The following is a 22,289-nucleotide window of genomic DNA, read 5'->3' on the forward strand; positions in this document are numbered from 1 at the left end:
ATTTTACACAGAGATAGTTGTCATAAATATTTGCTCAGGGCTTCCCTGGTGGCGCAGTGGTTGAGAGTCTGCCTGCCGGTGCAGGGGAGACGGGTTCGAGCCCTGGTCTGGGAGGACCCACATGCCGCGGAGCGACTGGGCCCGTGAGCCACAGCTACTAAGCCTGCGCGTCTGGAGCCTGTGCTCCGCAACAAGAGAGGCCGCGATAGTGAGAGGCCCGCGCACCGCGATGAAGAATGGCCCCCACTCGCCGCAACTAGAGAAAGCCCTCGTACAGAAACGAAGACCCAACACAGCCAAAAATAAATAAATAAAAATTAAAAAAAAAAAATATTTGCTCAGATGGCAGAAGACTTTCATGATACATCCATAAGAAAACCGAGAGCCAGCTCTCTCCAGTTTTACTCTTCCACCCTTCTCCCAAGTTACAGCCACTTCTTGGAGATTCAGCCATGCCCTTCCTTTGCCTGTTGCCCTTCAATATCTATCTTCAAAATAATTTAGACTTGGCCCCAAAGCCCAAGTGTACTAACTACTAAGACCCATAAGACACACATGATTTGGCTTAAAAAACAAATAAAACCTAACTATTTTCATGCAGCCCTTGAAGTGTGTACAGGAATAGGGTGAGGCCCACAGTACCTGGTAAAAAAAAACAATGCTCATTTGTCACTAATTAGAACAAAACGAAAAAAGGCACAAATGCTTTGTATTCTTGTTTAAATGGCTTCACGTCAAAAATGGCCAGAAGCATAACGAACCTAATTCTTACGAATGTCCCATGTCCCTTCCCACCTGTATTGTACAGGCTCACTTTCCCTTGCCAGGGTAGTTTGAGAGCAGGGCACCAAAGCAAGTTACTGAAGAGGCCGGGAAGAAGAAAGGAAATAACTATTAAGTATTTACAACATGCTAACTGCTACCATGGGCATTTTACAAATATTATTTCACTTAAAACCCAGAACAACCCGATGACACAAATATGACCCCCATGAAACACTATGAGACAGAGAGAGGGGCCAAGTGACTCGTCCAAAGCCAGACAGGACATAACCATGTACTTGAACCTGGTCTGTTGGGTGCTATAACCATCCACCCTTCCCTAGCCTTGAACACTCAGAGTTGACCTATGGTGGCCATTCATCACCAGAGTATTTAATGAAGGCCTCCTTGGTGATAATCAAGTGGCTCACTTAAGAACTGCTCACTGTGTGCCCAGCGCTCTGCTAAGTGCTAGATGTCTAAGTGCTGGATGTAGACCCCTCCTTCAGGGTCTATGCTCATCCTAGGAAGAAAGTACTACTATTACCCACATTTTAGACATGAAACTGCAACAAGGTCACAGAGCTATAATGCGAGGGTCTGATTCTATTTGACCCCCAAGTTGGGGCTCTTAACCACAGCTGAGTAAACACATGAATCCTACCCTCGAGGACTTCGAGGCCTAACTGAGAAGGTCAGACACATGTAAAAATTAGTATGGAACAAGCAGGAAGTGCCAGGTGAGAAATGCTCTTGGGGAGTTCAGACACAAGACGGCTGGGGACTGGGGGACAGGTGCCCCAAGTGGGCAGAGCAGTAAGGGGACCCCAAAATGCACAGACTGTGGGTCAGCTTTGCCCATGGCCAGCTCTGGGGTGATGCTGGTACCCCCACCCCAGAAAGAGAACCGCCCTGAACAAGGCACATCACCAGAGGCCTGAGTGGAGTAGCCATGGATACGAACAAACAAACCGCAGGCTGAAACCAAGGTGATGAAAACCATGGGCAGAGAGACCTTTGTAACAGTGCTGAGGTCAGTGCCGATAAGCTAGGCCAGCTCCTTCCTCTGACGTGACCCTACAGGAGAGAGTCCTACAAAGCAGTGCTGCTGGTCACGCTGCATCAGTACAGACCGCAGGGCCCAGGCCTGACGGCTCTTTTCCTGGGGTGGACATTCCCACCCCACAAGACATCACAACCACCAGCGGGACTCGGCACAGTTCCGCACACGGCCCAGCCTTCCCCCCTGCGGCCCAGGACGTCCCTCTCCAACTGGAGGAATGAGCTCCATTTGCTTCACCTTGGAACCAGCTGGAGAATTTGGACATGTGATGTTGGCCATCGTTTTCATCTCAGCTTTTGCAGGTGATAATTACTGGCTAGTGCTCAGCACCTGAAAACTGCCCTTTGTGCAAAAGACTGACAGCAGCCGCCTCTGAGGAGGGGAGGTGCGCTATCCCGCAGTCTCAGGGCTCAGTAAACCCCAGACCGTGCCACATGCTCTTTTCAAATCCTGCCACCCTAAGGCAATCCTGAATGACGCCTGCCAGGAAGTGAGTGACCAAGCTTGCAATTGGGTAACAGCCTCAGAAGCGTCCAGGTGAAAAAACATTACATAGTCGGGCTTCTTTAGGCCTCTCCTTGAGAAAGCGGAGGGAAACTGCCATGCAACAAACCACAAGGGAGTGATGACAAAACTCCACTCTTCACCAGTGTTTTCCTGGTGCAGGTGCCGCCACTCGGGCACAGAGCGGGTGTGACCACCATGTCACTCAGCAGCACTGTGATTCCCCACCTGCTCCAGCTCATCCTGAGCAGACGGGATGGGGAAAAACAAGCAAAGTCCGTCTTCAAGAACACCGCTCAGTAAGAAATCACTTGAGATCAACTCAGTTTCTGCACAACGCAAGCCTCCAGTGACCAGAAGACACAGAGCCCAGGTATTTTCTCTCCTGACGACAGAAAGAGCCATGGTGCCTCTGACAGCTGTGTGAGCCAAGCAGGCTGCTTCTCCGGGTGCCTTGTGGGTTATGAGGATGACATGAGGTAACGGGAGGCAAGGGCCCGAGGCTCTCCTAGCTGAGAGCCTGGGTGTGGCGGAGGGCAGACCCCAAGGCGGGGCGAAGTCCCTGCTCTGTGCTTGTGGCCCTGGGACTCTGGACAACATACCTCAGCCTCAGTCTCTTTGGGTGCAAAATGGGAGCAATGCTTATTTCAAAGGCTGTTTTGAAGATTAAACGGGTGACACTGGGAAGTGCCCATCACCCCCACAAGGTGACCTGGGAGGGAACAACAAATGTCTCCTGTATCCGTGGCTACCAATATGAGTGTTACCCCAAACTGATCTTGTCCTTCAGTTTTCAATCAGAAGTATCTCTTTTAGAACCGTTAACGGTGTAGAAAACCACCTAAATCACCTCAGAATCCAGGGAACATGGTTACCTCCACGTCTTGCACATATTCTCACTATTCACAGGGTCAGAAGAAAACAGGGTCCCGCCCAGTGAACACCTTGCTCTGGGATACAGGTCAGGCTTCCAGCAAAACTGGACACAGAAACCAAGCCTTCCAAACCAAACCTCTGTCTTCCTGATCTACGCCACAGACTTCCTTCAGGCCGGGAACAAGTCTAGTGAATTTCAATTTACAAAGAAAACTATGCATGTTGACAATGAAGTCTAGTTGGCCTTCCATATCTATGGGTTCTACATATGCAGATTCAACTAACCCCCGATTGAAAATATTCAGAAAAGAGAAAATTCCAGAAAATTCCAAAAAGCAAAACTTGAATTTGCCGCACTGGCAACTATTTACATAGCGTTTACATTGTATTAGGTATCATGTGTAATCTAGAGATGATTTAACATATACGGGAGGATGTGTGTAGGTTATATGCAGATACTATGCCATTTTATATAAGGGACTTGAGCATCCATGGGTTTTGGTATCCAAGGGGGTCCTGGAAACAATCCCCTGCAGATACCGAGGGTCAACTATATCTTTCTTTTGCAGCTACTGTCCTGAAAATATTATTTTCACCTTCAGGACAGCTAAAAATTTTTTTATTACAGAAAGGAGGGAAATTAGACGGGAACAAAGAAGAGGCAAGGAAGAGAAATGTAACAGTCTATCTTAAGATGGCAAATACAGAGCCGGTTCCCGCCCCCCCCCCGACCCCCCCCCCCCCCCGACCCCTACCATCGAATGTGATCACAAAGTAGAGACCCTGTCATCTGTGAGATGTGGACCAGCACAGGACCAGGTGCACTGGAATCACCCAGAAGGTGTGTTAAAACCCAGACTGCTGGGTCCCACCCCAGCATGTCTGACTCAGCAGGTCTAGGGCGGGGCCCAAGAATGTGCATTTCTAACCCGTTCCCAGGCGCTGCTGCTGCTGCTGTGTAGGGATGCTACCTTGAGAACTGCTAGCACAGTATCCAAGAGCAGTCTATGTAGGGCCCTAGAGCCAGTCTGTGTAGGTTGAAATCACCTATGAGCTGTGTAACTTTAGACGAGTTGCTGAAGTTTCCTCTTGTAAGTCTATGAAATGGAAAATTATAACAGTACTTAACCTCCTATGGTTATTTTAAGGATTAAATGCATGAATCCACTTAAAGTACTTGGAATGGTGCCTGGCACATAGCAAGTACATACTAAACATTGGCTATCATCATCATTATCATCTGGCTATCAGTTTAAAAAAAAAACGTTCAAAATATATAGATATATGAAATATGTACATAAAATACGTGCAATATGATTTTTCTTCTCTTGACGAGGATATATGATACTGTTCTAGAACCTAGTAAAACCTTTCATTTTAGACTCATATGGTTCAATAATTGATTTTAAAAATGATCTTACGATGCTTTTAGGCAGCAGCTCATCTCATACTTTAATGTGCATAGGAATCCCCTGAAGGTCTTGTTAAAATGCAGATTCTGACCCAGTAGGTCTGGGGTGGGGCCTGGGAGTCTGCATTTCTAACAAGCTCCCAGGTGATGTGGGTACCCAAGATGCACGCTGAGCGGCCCAGCTTCAAGGGACACAAGCTGATCCAGTGAAATCCGGGCTGGTTCTAGTTCTGTAAGAGCAGATGGAGGCCTTTCTCTTGATCTCTTCCAGGAACCCAACAAATGCACAGTCCCAGCTGGTCTTTCACTCCTCTCTCCTTTCACCTCCACCATCTCTTTCATGAAAGGACCAGACAGGGGGTGCCAGGTTTCAGCACTGCTCTCCCCCTTTCTCCAATTAAACACTTTTAACTGTCCTATAGGTGAAGTGTTAATATTCTCAGGGCAGTAACCTCAAAAGAAGAACACTTTCAGTATACAGCCAATTATAAACCATTTAAAAAATAAAAAGTTATTCTGAGACATGAAAACAGGCCGTCACAGAGCAGAATTTTGAAAAAGTTTTTTGATTGCTTTTACTCAAGACCTAAAGAACTTCCTGCAGTCACTCTTTAAACATTCTGTTTCACAACACCCCCCAAAAAAATCCCTTTTTCTGGGCTGTGAGTGAAAGCCCCAAAAGCCCAATTAGGAAACTCAAACTCAGCATTTGGGTGTATCTTTATTTAAAACCCTCCCCCCTCTTCTCCAAAAGCAGCACCCCTCTGATACAGGCTGGTGGTGAGTTCCCAGGTAATTTCAATGTCAGCCCTTGTACTTTTCTATTTGAAATATTTCTAAACTTTTTTAAAATCCCTATTTCAAATTGGTGATTAATAATTTTTTAAAATAAACAATTTCCTAAAGTAAACAAAAACATATTATTTAATAATGACTCAGTTTCTTGTCCATTAACCCACCAAAAGCCATTCAGTCAGAAGAAAACAATGAAAACTCTTAAAACAGAGTGCTGGAATGCCATAAAGTGTGTGCATGTCGGGGGACTACTGACATTTGCAAAAAGTATGAATTTCAAAGACCTCAGTTAAGCAACAGAAGCTAGACAAAATAATACACACTGTTTGATTCCATTTACATACATCGAGAACAGGCAAAACAAATCTAAGGTGATACAAGTCAGGACAGTGGTCTCCCAGGAAGGAGGTGTAAACTAGAAAGAAAGGGGGGCAACAGGACTTCCCAGGATGCTGGAAACGCAGCTTCTCTCCTGGCGGCTTTACATTCGCCACATAAGACGTGTGTACTTGACCTTATACCCCACTATGAAAATAAAAGAAAGCTGTGAGATCAGTGAAACAGCCAGGCCTACATAGACACTAAGAGGGAAAGGATCAGACTGGCGCAAAGAACAGAATTTACCCTCCTCCAAGAGGTCCAGGGCTTCAGGCTGCTTGTGGATGGGCTTCCTCTCTTCACTCTGGCAGTCATACTCAAGATATTCTTCTTCTCCTCCCACATCTCGTAGGGACATTGCTGAAGTCACCCCAAAGCCAAAACATCACTCTAAGGAGCGATCCTTGAAGGAGCTCCTGGCTGCCCTCCCGGAGGAGGCATTGGGGCCGGGGCCCCCAGGGCGCACGCTGGGCCTTGGCTGGGGCCACGGACATGCCCCGGCTCAGCTGAAGTGGAGGGTGTGCACAGGGCCACTGGCCCATCGGCACCCAGGAGACCCGGAAGTGGGTGGCTCCCACAGAAGGAGGCGGGGCGGAGGGGGGAGAAGCACCTATCGGAATGGGAAAGCCCTGCCCAGCCCTGGGGTGGCCCTAACGGGTGCTCTGGAGTCAGACGGGAGGCGAGCAGGCAGGTGCACGGCCTCTCTGCATCCAGATTCTTCTTCCGCTTTTGCTCCCCCAGAAGCAATGAGGAATGGTAGCTTCCTGGAAGTTTCGCAGCAACTGCACAGGGCAATACCATCCATGCCTCAAGCAGGCACACCTGTCTAAAGGTGGCGCTCTGGCGGAGGAGGTGCCCTGGCGACTGATTGCCCAGTTCCCTCAGGTGAGAGAGTTCCTGTGGGTGTGCCTCAAAAGTTGACACAAATCTGACTGTGACAACAGCATGACACAGGGCTGAACAGGGAAGGAAAAGATCATTCTGGTTTCTAGCAAGAGAAAAAGAAAAAACTGCAGTAAGCACTACTTGTATTAAGCTTACTTCATCCCAGTTTTTCTTTGGTAATAATATATTGCATTTGCTCTTTTTTAAACTGCATTTTGTAAATCCCACTCTCACCCTACATCTGTGTATTCACAGCCAAATTTATAAAGATCTTTTCTAATTGCAGGATAAGGGGAAAAAAATCTACAGCCTAATAGTTTGCAAAGTTGCCTGAAAAAAGAATCAAGTTTTATTGCACATCTCACTACCAATTCCTCTACACTGTTTGATTTTGCCTGTAACAGTGAAATGGCAGGTCCTTCCATCAAACCCACTGAAAGGTGGCCTGAAGCACTGGTGTCTCAGAGAATCATGGCACATTGTACAATTCTTGTGCTTCAGCTACCTCCCCGCTACACTGTGGCAGGTCTCCCTGCTCCTAAAAGCTATACCAGGAGGCCTAAACCACCTCTCTGCCCAGTCACCTCCCTCAGGTAACCAAGGGGGCCTTTAGCAGAGGCCAGATTGTCAGCAAGAATTCTCTGCACAAGTTCAGGAACTAGGTCTCATCCGTCTTTAAATCCTTAGGGCTGCAGATCCTGCTAAGGCGGCTAAAAATGTCTGCTAAACTGAATCGCTACCTCCATAAAAACGAATAGAAGACCATAGACCAGTGCCTATAAATAGAAAACCAGAATAGAATAAAGATTTTATTAAGAAATTAGCACCTACAGACATACTCATTGCCAGGTTACTTTTCTGGAACCTGAAAATGTGTTCTTTGTAAAAAGTAGGGTCAGGCTTCCCTGGTGGCACAGTGGTTGAGAGTCTGCCTGCCAATGCAGGGGACACGGGTTCGAGCCCTGGTCTGGGAAGATCCCACATGCCGCGGGGCAACTAGGCCCGTGAGCCACAATTACTGAGCCTACGCGTCTGGAGCCTGTGCTCCGCAACAAGAGAGGCCGCGATAGTGAGAGGCCCGCGCACCACGATGAAGAGTGGCCCCCACTTGCCGCAACTAGAGAAAGCCCTCGCACAAAAACGAAGACCCAGCACAGCCATAAATAAATAAATAAATAAAAATAAAAATAAAGTAGGGTCAGTAGAAATTCAGTAGCAGGGAGTTCAAAATCACATTTTGAAAATCTTCATAAGCTTTAAATACAATGTTTATAAAGGCAGACACTCAGGGGAAAACCATCGTTCTTTAAGCTCAGTAAACATTATCAAATTGGGGCTTGTTAATTCAATGCAAATGACAGTGAGTCTGAAGCTCTGGGAGGGGAGGGAGGGAGAAAACTCCACCTTGTGCATTATTCATTCGGCGAGTATCAGATTGACTATAAGATGTGCAGGCTAGTGGGAGGGGCTGTAGTATATATAAATGAAAAAAAAAGCTGATTTCATATATTTGAAAATACTTTTAAGTGATTTTACTCATAACCAGATGGTTATACTCATCTTTTAATTCAATTCTAGGCTACCTTTAGCAAATGATGTTCAAGTCTCTATATATTATATAATTAAAATATATATACATGTAAATTAAAAGATAAATTTAGGACATGGCATTGTGAACACATGACCATCCTAGCCTCCCCATGTCACCCCATTTCTCTCAGTTCTCTCATTCTTCAGGGTTCTCCCCACCCCAAACCCTTCCTCCTTCCCTCCCTCCCTCTGCAAGGGTGTGAGGGAATTCTCCAACCTCATCCACATCTGCATTCACTTCAAGGTTAAAGGCAGAGATGGGACAAAGTGCACCTTCTCTGAGAGAACAGTTTTCCAAAAGTCAAAGCAGAACAGACCCCTAAAGACCAGCAAGAAAGCCCAGGAATCCCTGTGCCAGGTGACGGATGGACTATGGGACATGGACATGGGAGGTGAAGCTGAGGGTGGCCCAGCTCACCCCGGACAGTCAAGCAGCCGCAGTGTGTGCTGTCCCAGAGGTAAGGACTAGGACCGTGGCCCAGCGCAGGGGGGCAGGGTGTGGGTTCTGACCCATGTCCGGTAACGTTCAAGGCCACAGAAGGCAAGTGTCACTCGCCTCCCGCCAGTCAGAGGGAGCTCTTCCTGTGAGTGTCCTCTCCAGATTGATTCTACACACCCCACAGAAGTCATCTTCCCGAAGCTCCACCCTCCGCTGTCCAAAGAGTGGTCACGAGCCACTAGGGCTATTTACATTGAAATCTCTATTGATTAAAATTAAATAAAATCCAAAATTCAGTGGCAGTAGCCAAGTTTCAGACGCTCCATAGCCACATGGGGCTAGTGGCTACCAAACTGGACAGCACAGAACGTTTCCATCATCACAGAAAGTCCCACTGGACAGGCACGCCCAAGGATGCCTGCCCCTCGTCTTCAGACATGAGCTTGATGCTCCCCGGCCTCCTTGGCCTGCTTTTCCCCTGCAACCTGTTCCTGCGGACCCCCCTCACCCTCTGCAAGAGTCTCCTTCCCCTCTGTATCCCATGCGTCCTACTCCTCTCCACAAGCCTCCCTGTACTTTTACTCCTCTGCCTATACAGAGCAGGGTGGCCCGTCACTGAGGGTCACTTCCCCAAGGCCCTTACTTATGCTATTTTAAAAAAATAAATGAGAAACACAAAGCTCTGAAAACTTGGGCTCTAAGCTCCCTCTGGCCCTCTCATCAGTTCTCTAGTCCTACGCTTCTACATCTGAGGGAGGACATTATCTCTGCTTTACCAAAGTTGCTGATAAAAATGTACAGCTACGTCATACATTTACATTTAATTCTTTTTTTTTTTTTTTTTTAATCATCTTAACAGCCATTCAGAAGACTGCTGAGTCTGGAAAGGGAAAGTCAGCCTCTACCTCCAATGGTGCCTCCCACAACAAACACACATGAAAAATGGGGCCTGTTTACATGTCTGAACACAAGTGCAGGAAAGTTAGAAAATCATCTCAAAAGTCTAGTAACAGTTTTTCAATTAATGCTTAAAATACCTCTGATAAAAATTCACTCGCAAACCAGCCACCCTGACCCTGGGTGACATTTTAGAGGTCACTGCAGTCAGGGAACAGCACACGTGCGACCTGTGTGTAATGCCGCGGATTTTCATTATGGAATAAGAAGTCCTAAAAACAACCACTGCACAATCTGCCTGGGTGTCCCCATTTATAAGATCAGTATGAACTAGACCACCTCCCGCTGTGACATTCAAACCTATAATGTTGTAAAAGGGGACACGAGGGTGGATGATTACAAAAGAGACCGCAGCGAGAAACAGGTGGTCCAGATACTATACCTTTTTTTTTTTTTCTGGCTGCGCTGCACAGCTTGTGGGATCTTAGTTCCCCGACCAGGGACTGGACCTGCGTCCTCAGCGTGAAAGCGTGGAGTCCTAACCACTGGACCGCCAGGGAATTCCCAAGATACTATATACCTTGTTCAAAATACCAGTTACCTTTTGAAAGGGATTTTTAAAAAGAACTTAATAACTAGTACTATTTCTGAAAAAATAAAATTAAGCACTGGCCTGGCACTTTGCCGATCACAAAGAGCTTTTACTTTATTTACACGCTTTACCCTCCTTCGCAATGGTTCTGGCCAACGTGGTTATCCCCATTTGCCAGATGAGAAAGCTGGGTTGACAGAGGCTCACTGGGGTCGCAGGATGTACCAAACCACTGGTAAAAAGAAGCAACAGGACCCAAATGGAGTCGCTTGCGCTAAGCCCCAGGGCAGCCAACCAAGACTTAATACCTGACCTAATTGCAGCTTCAGCCTCTCCCAGGAATGGAGTCTTAACCAGTCGGTCTGGAATTTCCCGGTCAGCAGTAATGAGGTAATTTGCCTGACAGACCCCATCCATCCCCCAAAGAAAGAGAGAGAATCTGCTTTTTCCCTGTCCCTGCTCCCGTCTTGTCTATAAAAGCCTTCCATTTTATACACCTCCTCAGAGCTCCTTTCTACTTGCTAGACGGGATGCTGCTCGATTCATGAATCGCTGAAGAAAGCCAATTTGATCTTTATATTTATCCGTTGAATTTTGCTTTTTAACATCACACAGCCATGCAGAATGCAAAACAGGCCCCAAAGGCAGACTCCAAGCCAGCACTCTTTTCTGGCATTCTACCTATTTCTAGAATAATTACAAACGTGCACTCCATTTCTTTAACTTAGGGACATATACTTGAACCCAAGCCTTTCTGAAAATTAAAAAAGCCTCACACTCTTTATAAGCATACTTTTTTTAAGTGACCAGTGTAGCCAAGAAAGAACATAGGATTTCGTGACAGACATAAAGAATTATCTTCCAGACCCCTGTGCCCAGGGATGGTCCCCACTCACACTGGCATAGTTTCCCAAACACACCTGATGTAAAGAATCACCGAAAGCGTGCACTAAAGATTCAGATTTCTCAGGGCCTCTCCTGGTCTGGAGTTAGTCTGGGAATCTGCTTTTTTAATAAGCGAGTGATTGCCATTATTTGCCAGGTTTTAGAGGTTCCTGCAATTAGAGGTGGGACACAGCCAACGTAGGTAACCAGGACCCTGTTTGACTCTAGAGTTGTTGTTGTTGTTTTTTTAATTTTTATTGGAGTAGAGTTGATTTACAGTGTTGTGTTAGTTTCAGGTGTACAGCAAAGTGACTCAGTTATACATATACATATATCCACTCTCTCTGATGCTAGAGTTTAAACTGTAAACACTGAGTACATGTGTGAAAATTCTGCAAAGACCACTGCTGTACTCTGTTGATCGCTAGCTATTTCAAACCTCTAAAAATTACCTTAAGATATTGCGCAATCAACCCCTCCAATTTCCTACTATTCTAAGCCCCTGCCCCATACCCCTTGTTTGGGTGGTAGTGGGGGACACAGAGTATTAGACTCCACAACTAAAACTGATTAAGGGGGAAGGATACAATCAGTGGACTGAATAAAGCTCTCCTAAACCTCAAAGAGAAAAGAGAAAAGCAGCCATTTCTTAATTCCACCTTTAAAAGAGGGGTCCCTAATCGTCCTGCAATCTATATTCCCACCCATATATATTACTTTTTTGGTGCTCACCCTGCAATTTAAGTGCGAGTCGGTAACTCTGACATAAATGATGATTTTGCATCTTTTTCAAAACATATGACTCATCTTTTGCTATTAGTATGCAAAGTTCCCTAGAAGTTTCCCTCATTAAAGATTCAAATGGCAAATAATAAGAGAGACAAAGCAACACTGTGTGTCTAACTCCTACCTGGCCTCCTCACCAGGAAGTTCAGGACCAGGAGATGAAAAGGCTATTCAAAGACTGATTTGCAATTTTAAAGATGCATAAACACAAAGGCAAATTGCCTTCGTTTCCAGACTAACCTGCCGAGGTCAGGAAAGAACCCTAGTTAGACATGTATAAACAAGTAACGACAACATTAGCATATTCTTGAATTCCACCCCCTTTTGTGGGGTTTCCTAAACCAGATTAGTTCTGAGCTTCCATTCCTTTAATTCCCTGCTTTACTTAACTATCTTTAAAACGGGATTACGAAAATGGCAGTTGCCACAGTAAATTCTGTCCCAGTGGCCTTCTCTGCTTCATCCAAATTGGGATGAAGGATAAAGGCAAGTATTTTGCTCAACATAATTCCGACAGTAATTGCAATCAACATTTATTTACCCTTGGACAGATGAGCTGCCTCTTCTTCCATTTTCCTTTTCTGCTGGAAGAAGAGAGATCTGGCTGCCTCGGGGCCAAAAGACTCAACTGAGAAATGGCTGGGTAAGAAAATCCTTCTGATAGACAGACACCCAGATAAGAGCAGGCCTCCTCTCACCCTTCAGATTAACCACCGAGAGTGACTGGCTTCATTTCCTCAGACAAGGGTGTAAATAGAGCTGGACGGTGTCGCAGTTGGGTCAAGACAGTAAGAAACCTTCCTCCCTCACTTCCAGGATGGCTCCGTGAGAGCCATGGCCACACCCAGTGGATCCCCGGGCTGTGAGACAAGCCCTCTGCTGTAACCAATGCTCCGTGATCCTGTGGTCCATACTTTAAAAAGTTATGGAGGGTTCAGCGAGTCACAAATCACCAAGAAAACTTCAAGAGGTCAATGATGGATTCTGAAAAGAAGCACCCCTATAATTGCCTCCTGGAGTTGGGTAATAGGATGGGAACTTGCTTCAAGAATAATATACCCAAAAGAAAAAAAACTGAGTCATCTTTTCCCCTCACAACCCTGCGAGTTGCCCACCATCATCATTACTCAGGATGTTTAAAGATGCACAGGGACTCAACATGGCAATGTCTTCATCTAATGCTTGGGGATGGTGGGGCTCAGCTAGGGAGGTTTCTCAGCACATTTAAATATCCATCCACCCCCGCTAAGAAAGGCTCTTGGCCCTTTTCCTGCAGCCGATAGTCAAGGCAGAAATCAGCAGATAAAGAGATAATTATGTAGTTCTTAGCTTACTAATGAGGCCAGGTCCCAGCCTGTTACATCATTCAGGTTAATCAAATGTAGTCATGTTAGAGAGACTGAAACTCCGGATTCAATTAAAAAGCAGTTACCTTACCTATTACTGGCTCGTGTGAGGCTGGGAACGTATCATCACTGGGGGAATGGACCCTCTAAGTATATACATTAATTGTGTCCTTTTTGTGTGTGTCTATGTAAAGGCACAGATTGAGGGTCACTTTAAAGAAGAAATTAAAGACGACAGGTTAACTGTGTCATATACAATTTGATGCCAACACCACAGGAGCCCGAGGCCCTTCCCCTGTGGCCTAAGAATGCACCTCAGTGCCATTTCCTGATGCCTGGAACCTCCTGAGGCCGCTCCAGCCACATAAACTCCACCCAGTCTCCTCTGGAACGTGCCACACCCTCCCTGCACACACAGCGGAGGATACAGGCTCTTCCAGCCCCTCCCAACATCTCCCACGCCCATCTCTGGGAGCCCACAAGGAAAATTCATTTGACTTGTCTGCCAGGTGGGAGGCTGCGTCTGCCTTTTCTCCAGCCTCCCCTGTGCCCCCAGGTCTGGGCTCAGAAAAGGGTGGATTCTCCCAGGGCAGAGGACCACTTCCTGAAAACACTAATCCCTGAACCCTAACGAGGACCACATCTCCACTTGCGCGCGCACACACACACACACGCATCACCCCAGCGAGAATTCAATCCCACTGACGTGTGATGCTCACAAGCCCAGCACACACCAACACCACCTCCGAACTGCCAAGGAGCCTCCCACAATCACGAGCCCTGCCCACCTGCTGTCTCCTCCACCACGCCTTCGCAAGGGTCAAAGCCACGCGGTGCTGGTCCCGTGGCCCTCCTTCCGCCCGTCTCCCCAGGAAGATTCCAGGACACCCCCTCCCCCGAAGGAGACAATGGCCCTACACATCCCCGCTCTGTTCTGCAGGAGTCATAATTACCGTCCGAGCATTCTTCATAATACCAGTCTAGTTCATAATAATCCGCTTCGATAAATTTCTGCATAGTCAGTATTCTTGCAGAGGAAAGAATGCACTTCACGGCGCCATCGACGTCAAGTGAAACGCTGCCATGACTCCCCGCCCTTCCAAAACACTGGGCAGAAGAGCGTCCCAAAACACACCAGAATTAAGCTGTGCATTCTTGATGACAGTCTGGAGCCAGAACAGAAAAGGGGCAGTGAAAAGAAAAATTGTGGAGGGGAGGAGGAGGAGCAGAAAGAAAGGCAATTTGTAGAGCTATCAGAGACCCTGGCAGCCCCGCTAATAAAGCGGCACCAGCCAGCAGCCCTGAATGGGAGTAGCCAGAATCGTCCTATCCGGAAGCACAGAAGGTGACGTCAGGGACACACACCACCACCCTGAGGTCTCCCTCCAGCCTCGCCTCCCGCTCCCGCTCATCTTTCAATCTCACAGTTGCCATAGAAACAGGCCGGCTCTGAAAAATGATGCAGAGATGGAGGAAACGTCTTCCAAGGATGCTGGGAGCAGGGGCTGAGAGGTGCCACGTTGGCAGAAAGGAGGGTGCAGGTGGAAAAGGGGGGCAGCACCAGGGACCTTACCACCATCGTACCCTCCAACAAATGTCAGCACAAGTTTATTTGCTTAATTCTGGGTCACTACAGAATCTGCATTTGGAAAATGCCACCTTTAACAATCTGCAACCATTACTTCTTTCCTCAACCTGATTTTAAACATTAAGCAATTTTTCTTAAAAATTTTAACCACCACCTAACGGAAATGTAAAATACTTAGAAAATGGAAACGTTTTCATTTAGATACAGTCCTGTTCTCTGCTTGTGCCTTTGCTCAAACTCCTGGAAAAAGAGCCTGCAACATACAAATAGAGGAGAACGCCATTACAAAGGGGCCCGTGCAATATAATAGGCTGTTTTCATGGACATTTATATGTGTAATCAAGGTACAAAAATACACACCAGAAGGAAACAGCCCACCCTCAGGAAGGTGGTTCCCTCTGGGGAAAGAGTGAAGGAATGGGACTTTGAAACTGTACTTATAAATGCATCAGTAACGTTTTATTTATTAAAAAAAAAGTGAAGTTAACATTTATTAGTCCTAAGTGTTTAGCATGTTTGAAATATTTCTTTTAAATGAGTAATGGGATAATTAAACAGATTTTAGACTTACTATAAGTTAAACTCACTCCCTAAAGCAGGGTTTCTCAACCACAGCACTACTGACATTTAGGGTCAGATAATTCTTCGTTGCGGGGCTGTCCTGGGCATGGCAGGGCGTTTAGCAGCATTCCTGGCCTCTACCCATTTAGGTGCCAGAAGCACCACCCTCTCTCTCTGTAGATGTGACATCCAAAAATGTCTCCAGATGCTGCCAAATGACCCATGGGCGCAAAATCTCCCTTGGAAAACCACTGCCCTAAAGCAAAACTACCTACAGAACCTCACCAGCCTGTTAGCCAGGTACTGTAACCATCTGTTGGTGTCAACAGCAACAAATGTGGCCTTGATTCAGTTTTCCTCTTAACTTTCTACTCAAGACTGTATAATTTGCGAATGAGTAATAGTAAAAGGACTCTTCAACCACTATTGGGAGGGCAAGCTTCTTTCCTTCCACAGTGACCAAACGGGGCCAATTTCCCTTTATCCTTCCAATGGCATATGATACCTCAGTGAATGAACTTGGAGGAAAAGGCATCCCTCTAGGGCAGGGCTTCCCAGGCTGTAATGAGCATGTGAATTACCTGGAGCTCTTGCTAAAGTGCAGATTCTGATGCAGCAAGTCTGCAGTTGGGCCCAAGATTCTGCATTTCTAACCAGCTCCCACATAATAGCAAAGCTGCTGGTCCCCAGACTACACTGGATGGCAAGGCTCTTCAATAGAATAGACGGATTGGGGTGGGGGGGAGATTTTACAGTGTGTGTGTGTGTGTGTGTGTGTGTGTGTGTGTATCTGCCTGTCTGTGTGTGTGTCTGGCAGAAAATTTAGAGGAAAACTATATAAGTGAGTGTGTGTGTGTGTGTGTGTGTGTGCCCTCCTCAGACCCCAACTTGGATACACATTTAAAATTTTCTAGGACATTCACCTAATTAAAGTCAGCAGCCAATGATTTTACTTCCTGCTGTAACTGCCCCCATTATCTGAACATATCTCATCTCTCCCTTTGGTCCTTGTCATGTCTCTCCCTGGCAATGATGGTACCTCTCAAGAGCCCCACAGCAAACCACCAGGCGACCTCTCAGATGTCATTCCTCATGACAGGGGAGCTGAGGCTGGCGTCCTAAGGTTTTCCGAGACTTTATTTTTTTAAAGTTCCCTAAGGTGTTTCTAAAAAGATGATTATAGGCCTCATAAATAAACCGACCAACAGTTAACAGGTTCCTCAAAATCAGCATGTTCAACAAGTTCAATCCAATATTCGGGGCGGGGAGAGTCCAATATTAATTTTCAAAATGAAGATGTAATAAAGGAACAGGAAATGCAAACTCCACAAAGCATCATAGAAAAGTTAGGTGCAGTTAGAAACCCCTTAAACAAAGGCTCGGCACATTTACCTCACAGTGCTACGAATTTCAAAAATATTTTATTCATCCCACATCACCATAAAGGCAAAAATCAATGGATGGATGGATGGATGGTCAACTAATGGCAGGTAGTTTAGCTTCATAGCTAAGAGCAAGGGCTTTTGGAGTTGGGTGGCCTGAAGTTTGGTCCAGGATCCTCATTTCCCATCTCTGTGACCTTCTTAGACACCTGAGTCTTATCTGCTCAATGGGGTGACTATAATACCTGCCGCACAGATGCGGTGAGGCGTTAATTAATTAACGCATGGCAGAGCACTTAGCACAGTGCCTGGGACAAAGTGAGTTTGCAATAAATGTTAGTTGGGATCGTCTTCATCACTCTAATTCCTTCAAAAAGGAAACAAGCCAGTACGAGCAATTAAAAAGAGAGTACAATTTTCTAAGCTGTAATGAGGGAAATGAGGTAGAAATGTCATGTATCAGCTTTTCCCAGCATAATTCATTAGAAGGCATTGAGTTCGCAGTAATGAGCAGGAGTGGCAATCTGGGGGTGGGGTGAGGCCATTTACAAATTACTGAACACAACTTACATCAAATCCGAAGACTGCATATACCCAATTGACTTTATTTATTTATTTATTTATTTATTTATTTATTTATTGGCTGCGTTGGGTCTTTGCTGCTGTGCGCGGGCTTTCTCTAGTTGCAGCGAGTGGGGGCTACTATTCATTGCGGTGCGTGGGCTTCACATTGTGGTGGCTTCTCTTGTTGCGGAGCACGGGCTCTAGGCGCACAGGCTTCAGTAGTTGTGGCTCGCGGGCTCTAGAGCGCAGGCTCAGTAGTTGTGGCGCACGGGCTTAGTTGCTCCGCAGCATGTGGGATCTTCCCAGACCAGGGATGGAGCATGTGTCCCCTGCATTGGCAGGCAGATTCTTAACCACTGCGCCACCAGGGAAGTCTCCCAATTTACTTTCTTAGAAAATGCGAAAGAAAGCAGAATGTGTATGAATAAGGAAACAGCATCATTTATGGGTGAATTTTATGGGCCTTGAGCAAGTTTTAAATTGAACATCCGTACCAAAACTGCCATGTGATAGGCTCAGAAGGATGCAGTAATCCACCCACAACTCTTTAGAGATGGTTCCAAGGTTAAAATCCAGGTTTCTCTGCCTTCAAATCCACACTTTCCTCCAACATTCCCACGACTCCAGAGAGTTACAGCCCTTCCTTGGCCCAGGCTTGCTGCAGCTGAAAAACCACCTTCTCCTCCAATGTTCCTGGGCTCCCCCCATCACTGCCCCACCCCAGGAGGATCAGGAATCGGGACTGGTCCCAGGAGCAGCCTCAGAGAAGACCCCCTCACTCACCCTCATGTTCACACAACACTATTTAATAAGTGCCGACTGCACATCAGACAACAGCCCTTTTCAGCTCACTCAGCCCTCAGAGCCCTGCTACCTAATACCCTCTCACTGGGCAGACAAGGAAAGGGGGCTCAGAAAGGTGAAGTCACTAAACCAGGATCACTCAGCAAAAACCAAGAGCAACTGAATCCAAACCGGGCACCAACCACCTCCAAAGCCTTTTCTGTCAATAATTGAGAAAACAGGCCTGGGCTCTGAGCAGTGGCGGCCGGAGCGCTGGGGCGGGCCGCTCTGCTTTCCCACCACCTCCCGCCGCGCCTCCGCCTCCTGGTCGGCCCGCCACCGGCTTCTCCTCCCCAGACGGCCCTCGGCCCGCGCGCGCAAGCCGGCTCCGTTAGGGCGACACGCAGTCCCAGCGTCGTGATTAGTGATGATGCACCAGGTTATGACCTAGTTTTATTCTGTAGACCTAATCCGTATGCTGAGGATTTGGAAAAGGTGTTTATTCCCCATGGACTAATTATGGACGGGACGGAACGGCTGGCTCGAGATGTGATGAGGGAGATGGGAGGCCATCACATCGTGGCCCTCTGTGTGTTCAAGGGGGGCTATAAATTCTTTGCTGACCTGCTGGATTACATCAAATGAACAGAAATAGTGATAGATCTAGACCTATGACTGTAGATTTCATCAGACTGAAGAGCTACTGTAATGACCAGTCAACAGGTAACATAAAAGTAATTGGTGGAGATGATCTCTCAATTTTAACTGGGAAGAATGTCTTGATTGTTGACGATATAATTGACACTGGCAAAACAATGCAAACCTTGCTCTCCTTGGTCAAGCAGCATAATCCAAAGATGGTCAAGGTTGCAAGCTTGCTGGTGAAAAGGACCCCTCAAACTGTTGGATATAGACCAGATGTGTTGGATTTGAAATTCCAGACAAGTTTGTTGTAGGATATGCCCTTGACTATAATGAATACTTCAGGGATTTGAATCATGTTTGTGTCATTAGCAAAACTGGAAAAGCAAAATACAAAGCCTAAGATGAGAGTTCAAGTTGAGTTTGGAAACATCTGGAGTCCCACTGAAATCACCACGAAAATGATCAAATGTTCTAGTTCTGTGGCCAGCTGCTTAGTAGAGCTTACTGAATGTATCCTCTAAGAATTTTATCCGTTTTGTATTTTAGAAAGGTCAGTTGCTGCATCCCCGAACTCCTTATTTGCACTACGAGCCTACAGACTATCAGTTCCCTTTGGGTGGATTGTTGTTTGACTTGTGAATGCAAAACCTCTTAAACCACACCACTATTGAATGAAAATATTGAAATTGTATCTGTAAGAAACATTTAAAGAGAAGAATATATTAGTTTTTTAATTGGTATTTTAATTTTTATATATTCAGGAAAGAACAGAAGTGATTGAACATTGTTAATTATACCACTGTGCGTTTAGAAAAGAAGCAGTCAGTTTCATATCAGTGACAGCATTTAGAGGTATCGTTATGTCGGATAAACCATATGTCCTGGAATTATTTTAGTAGGTTTCAGTAGTATTAACTGTATTTTCCCGTTTGTTCAGATTATTTCTGGCAAATCTTTGTCAACAGTTCCTTTTAAATACAGGTCAATAAGTTCTAAAAACCTACTACTTTTTGAAGTCTTCAATGTAAAAATCCTTAAAATAAAGGCTCTCTCTTTAAAAGAAGAAAAATAATTGAGAAAACATTCAAGGAGTATTTACAAATAAAATTTGAAAGAAAAAAAAAAAAAGAAGGGGTAGAATTAAAGGAGATAACTCAAGTTGGCATCGCACAGAGAAAACAAATTGAAAAGATTTTTTTCAAGAACGATATTAAAAATGATCAGGAGCATAAGAGGTAAGTTAAAATTACCAATGTGTCTTTTGTGATGTTAAAAAAAATTCTATAGGCATACCTCAGAGATCCTGCATTTTTGGTTCCAGACCACCGCTTTCATAAACCAAATATCACAATAAAGCAAGTCACATGAAATGTTTGGTTTCAAAGTGCATATAAAAGTTATGTTTATACTATATTGTAGTCTATTAAGTGTGCAATAGCATTATGTCTTAAAAATATGTACATACCTTAATTTAAAAATAACTTATTGCTAAAAAAAATGCTAACCATCATCTGAGCCTTCAGCAAGTGGTAATCTTTTGGCAACTGTAACATCAAAGATCACTCATCACATCACCATAACAAATATAATAATAATTTAAACTTTTGAAATATTGAGAGATTTATCAAAATGTGACACAGACACACAAAGTGAGCAAATGCTGTTGGAAAAATGGTGCTGACAGATTTGTTCGTTAAAAAACCTTCAATTTATAAAAAATGCAGTTATCTGCAAAGCACAATAAAACGAGGTAGGCCTGTATTGCCAGCTCTGTCAAGAAAGCGGCCCAACTAGGACACTATTCCACCCATCCCCAGCACATCAACATTCTGGTGCCCAGATTTGGGTTAAATCTTAACAGGGCTCCTTGGAGAGTTGCTGATTCCATATCTTGGGGCAGGAAAATTCAAGACAGGCCTGCAGTATAGCATGTTGCACAAAAGCAAAAGACCACTCCAAAAGGTCTGGGGTAGAAGTGATAAGGCGTAGGAGCCTGCTTAAAAGGACATCACCAGCCAGCTTGTGATAATTCGAACATCAAAAAGAAAAGAGAGTTAATAACAGTTACAGGAAACGGGTTGAGTCTGTAAAGGCCATGAATGTCAATGAATATGAAAATAAAAAGGGCAACCAAGTGAACAAGGCAACTGATATATTGCCTTAGGGAAAGGGGAAAATAACAGGGAGACATTTTTAATCCATCTTAAGAAGTAGGGGAGGGCGGGTGTGTATGACTGTTCTGTTTCTGGCACTAATATCTTTTATAAAGCACTGTATGAACATTTCTCTAAGTAGGGTGTCTATGAATAAGCCAACCGCATATGGAATGAGGAGGTAGGTAAAAGAATAGAAAAACCTGATGTTGTGGCCACAACTACCCCCAGGTAGGAGGCGGATCAGATCCTGGGCTGCAAAGTTAGTTATGTATTGTCTTTTGTAAGCATTTAAGAGACTCTAATAGATTTGGTCTGCAAAGTTAAGAAGGCTCTAGTTAAATAAACTTGTAATCAAAGTTAAATGTGTAAAAGAATTTAATAAAATTTCTAAGTTTCTAATTATTAGTTGTGTGAACACATAAATATTCATATACACATACACAATTTAATATACTCATATGCATATATATATATACATATAAGAATTTTAAAGTTATTCAATACATTTTAAAAATGACTAAATGCTAACAATTTTGGATTAAATTACTACTGATGCAGTTATGAGTTTGCAGATAACTGCAAATTAAGATGAGTTTCTGATGTTAATTTTTTAAAACACTGCCACTACCAGTCACTGAGCTCCTGTGGCAGAAGGCAGGCTGCTAACGAACAGCTTGCTGTCAACTACCCCCTCCCAAACCATCTCCACCTCATTTCAAGCACAGGAAAAGCAGGCACCCATCCCACCTCCAGGGAGAACGTGGGGACAGAACAAAGGCAGGAGACGGCACCCAACAGAGAGCTACAGACTCAAGTGCACCCCAGCCTGGATGCAGTCCTCATTAAAAATCACTCATACATCTGAGAAGGATACGGAGAAGAAACAGAGTTCGGATGTGTTAAATGGTTCCAAGTTTGCTTCCTGCAGCCTGGGAGGGCTGCACAGGGCATCTCACGCCTAGGACCAGCAGGTCATGCAGCAGACGTCACAGGGTTCGAAACACAAACCAGAAGCTCAGAACACAAACCGTACCTCAGAACCACTTCGGCCTGAGCCCATCACCCAGGAGGGGCGGATGGGCTACAAGCTGAGCTGTCATGTCAGTTTCCCACCTGAGTCCGTTCCAACTTTGTCTTAGACATGCTGGATTCACATGAAAAGGAAAACGGTCAATCTGTACAGAACTGCTTGCCAAGCATTTTTGCTCTTAAAAGAAAAAGCAAAGATAAATCAGCATTGGAATCTGGAATGATGAGAAAGAGTGAAAGCTGGCAGGTGGCAGGTGACAAAGTAGGCCTAAGGGTCACAGGGTAATCTGCTCACTGGGATAAGTAGCTGGCTGCTCTGCTCACCAGACACTGTGCCCAGGGCTCCTGGTCCCGGTCAGCACCCTGCATGGA

The 22,289-nt window shown here is 45.4% G+C and overlaps 1 protein-coding gene and 1 pseudogene across 16 annotated transcripts in view; one reads left to right on the top strand and one right to left on the bottom strand.

The window, feature by feature from the left end:
• TRAK1 (trafficking kinesin protein 1) overlaps positions 1–22,289 on the bottom strand; it is a 102,137-nt gene that overhangs the window by 47,116 nt on the left and 32,732 nt on the right. Inside the window, exon 1 of one of the 16 annotated variants that reach the window (XM_059939352.1) lies at positions 14,163–14,363. The exons of 11 other annotated variants lie outside the window; for them this stretch is intronic. In XM_059939352.1, the coding sequence (XP_059795335.1) occupies positions 14,163–14,226 (64 nt within the window). In that variant the 5' untranslated portion in view covers positions 14,227–14,363. Of the gene's footprint in view, positions 1–6,035; positions 6,321–14,162; positions 14,364–22,289 lie in introns of those variants that run through there. 4 more of the 16 variants (XM_059939357.1, XM_059939359.1, XM_059939350.1 and 1 more) reach the window with 4 other exon arrangements.
• Positions 18,640–19,177, top strand: LOC132374100 (hypoxanthine-guanine phosphoribosyltransferase-like; annotated as a pseudogene).

This window comes from Balaenoptera ricei, chromosome 11 (genome assembly GCF_028023285.1).
Source record: "Balaenoptera ricei isolate mBalRic1 chromosome 11, mBalRic1.hap2, whole genome shotgun sequence".
Taxonomy (NCBI): Eukaryota; Metazoa; Chordata; class Mammalia; order Artiodactyla; family Balaenopteridae; genus Balaenoptera; species Balaenoptera ricei.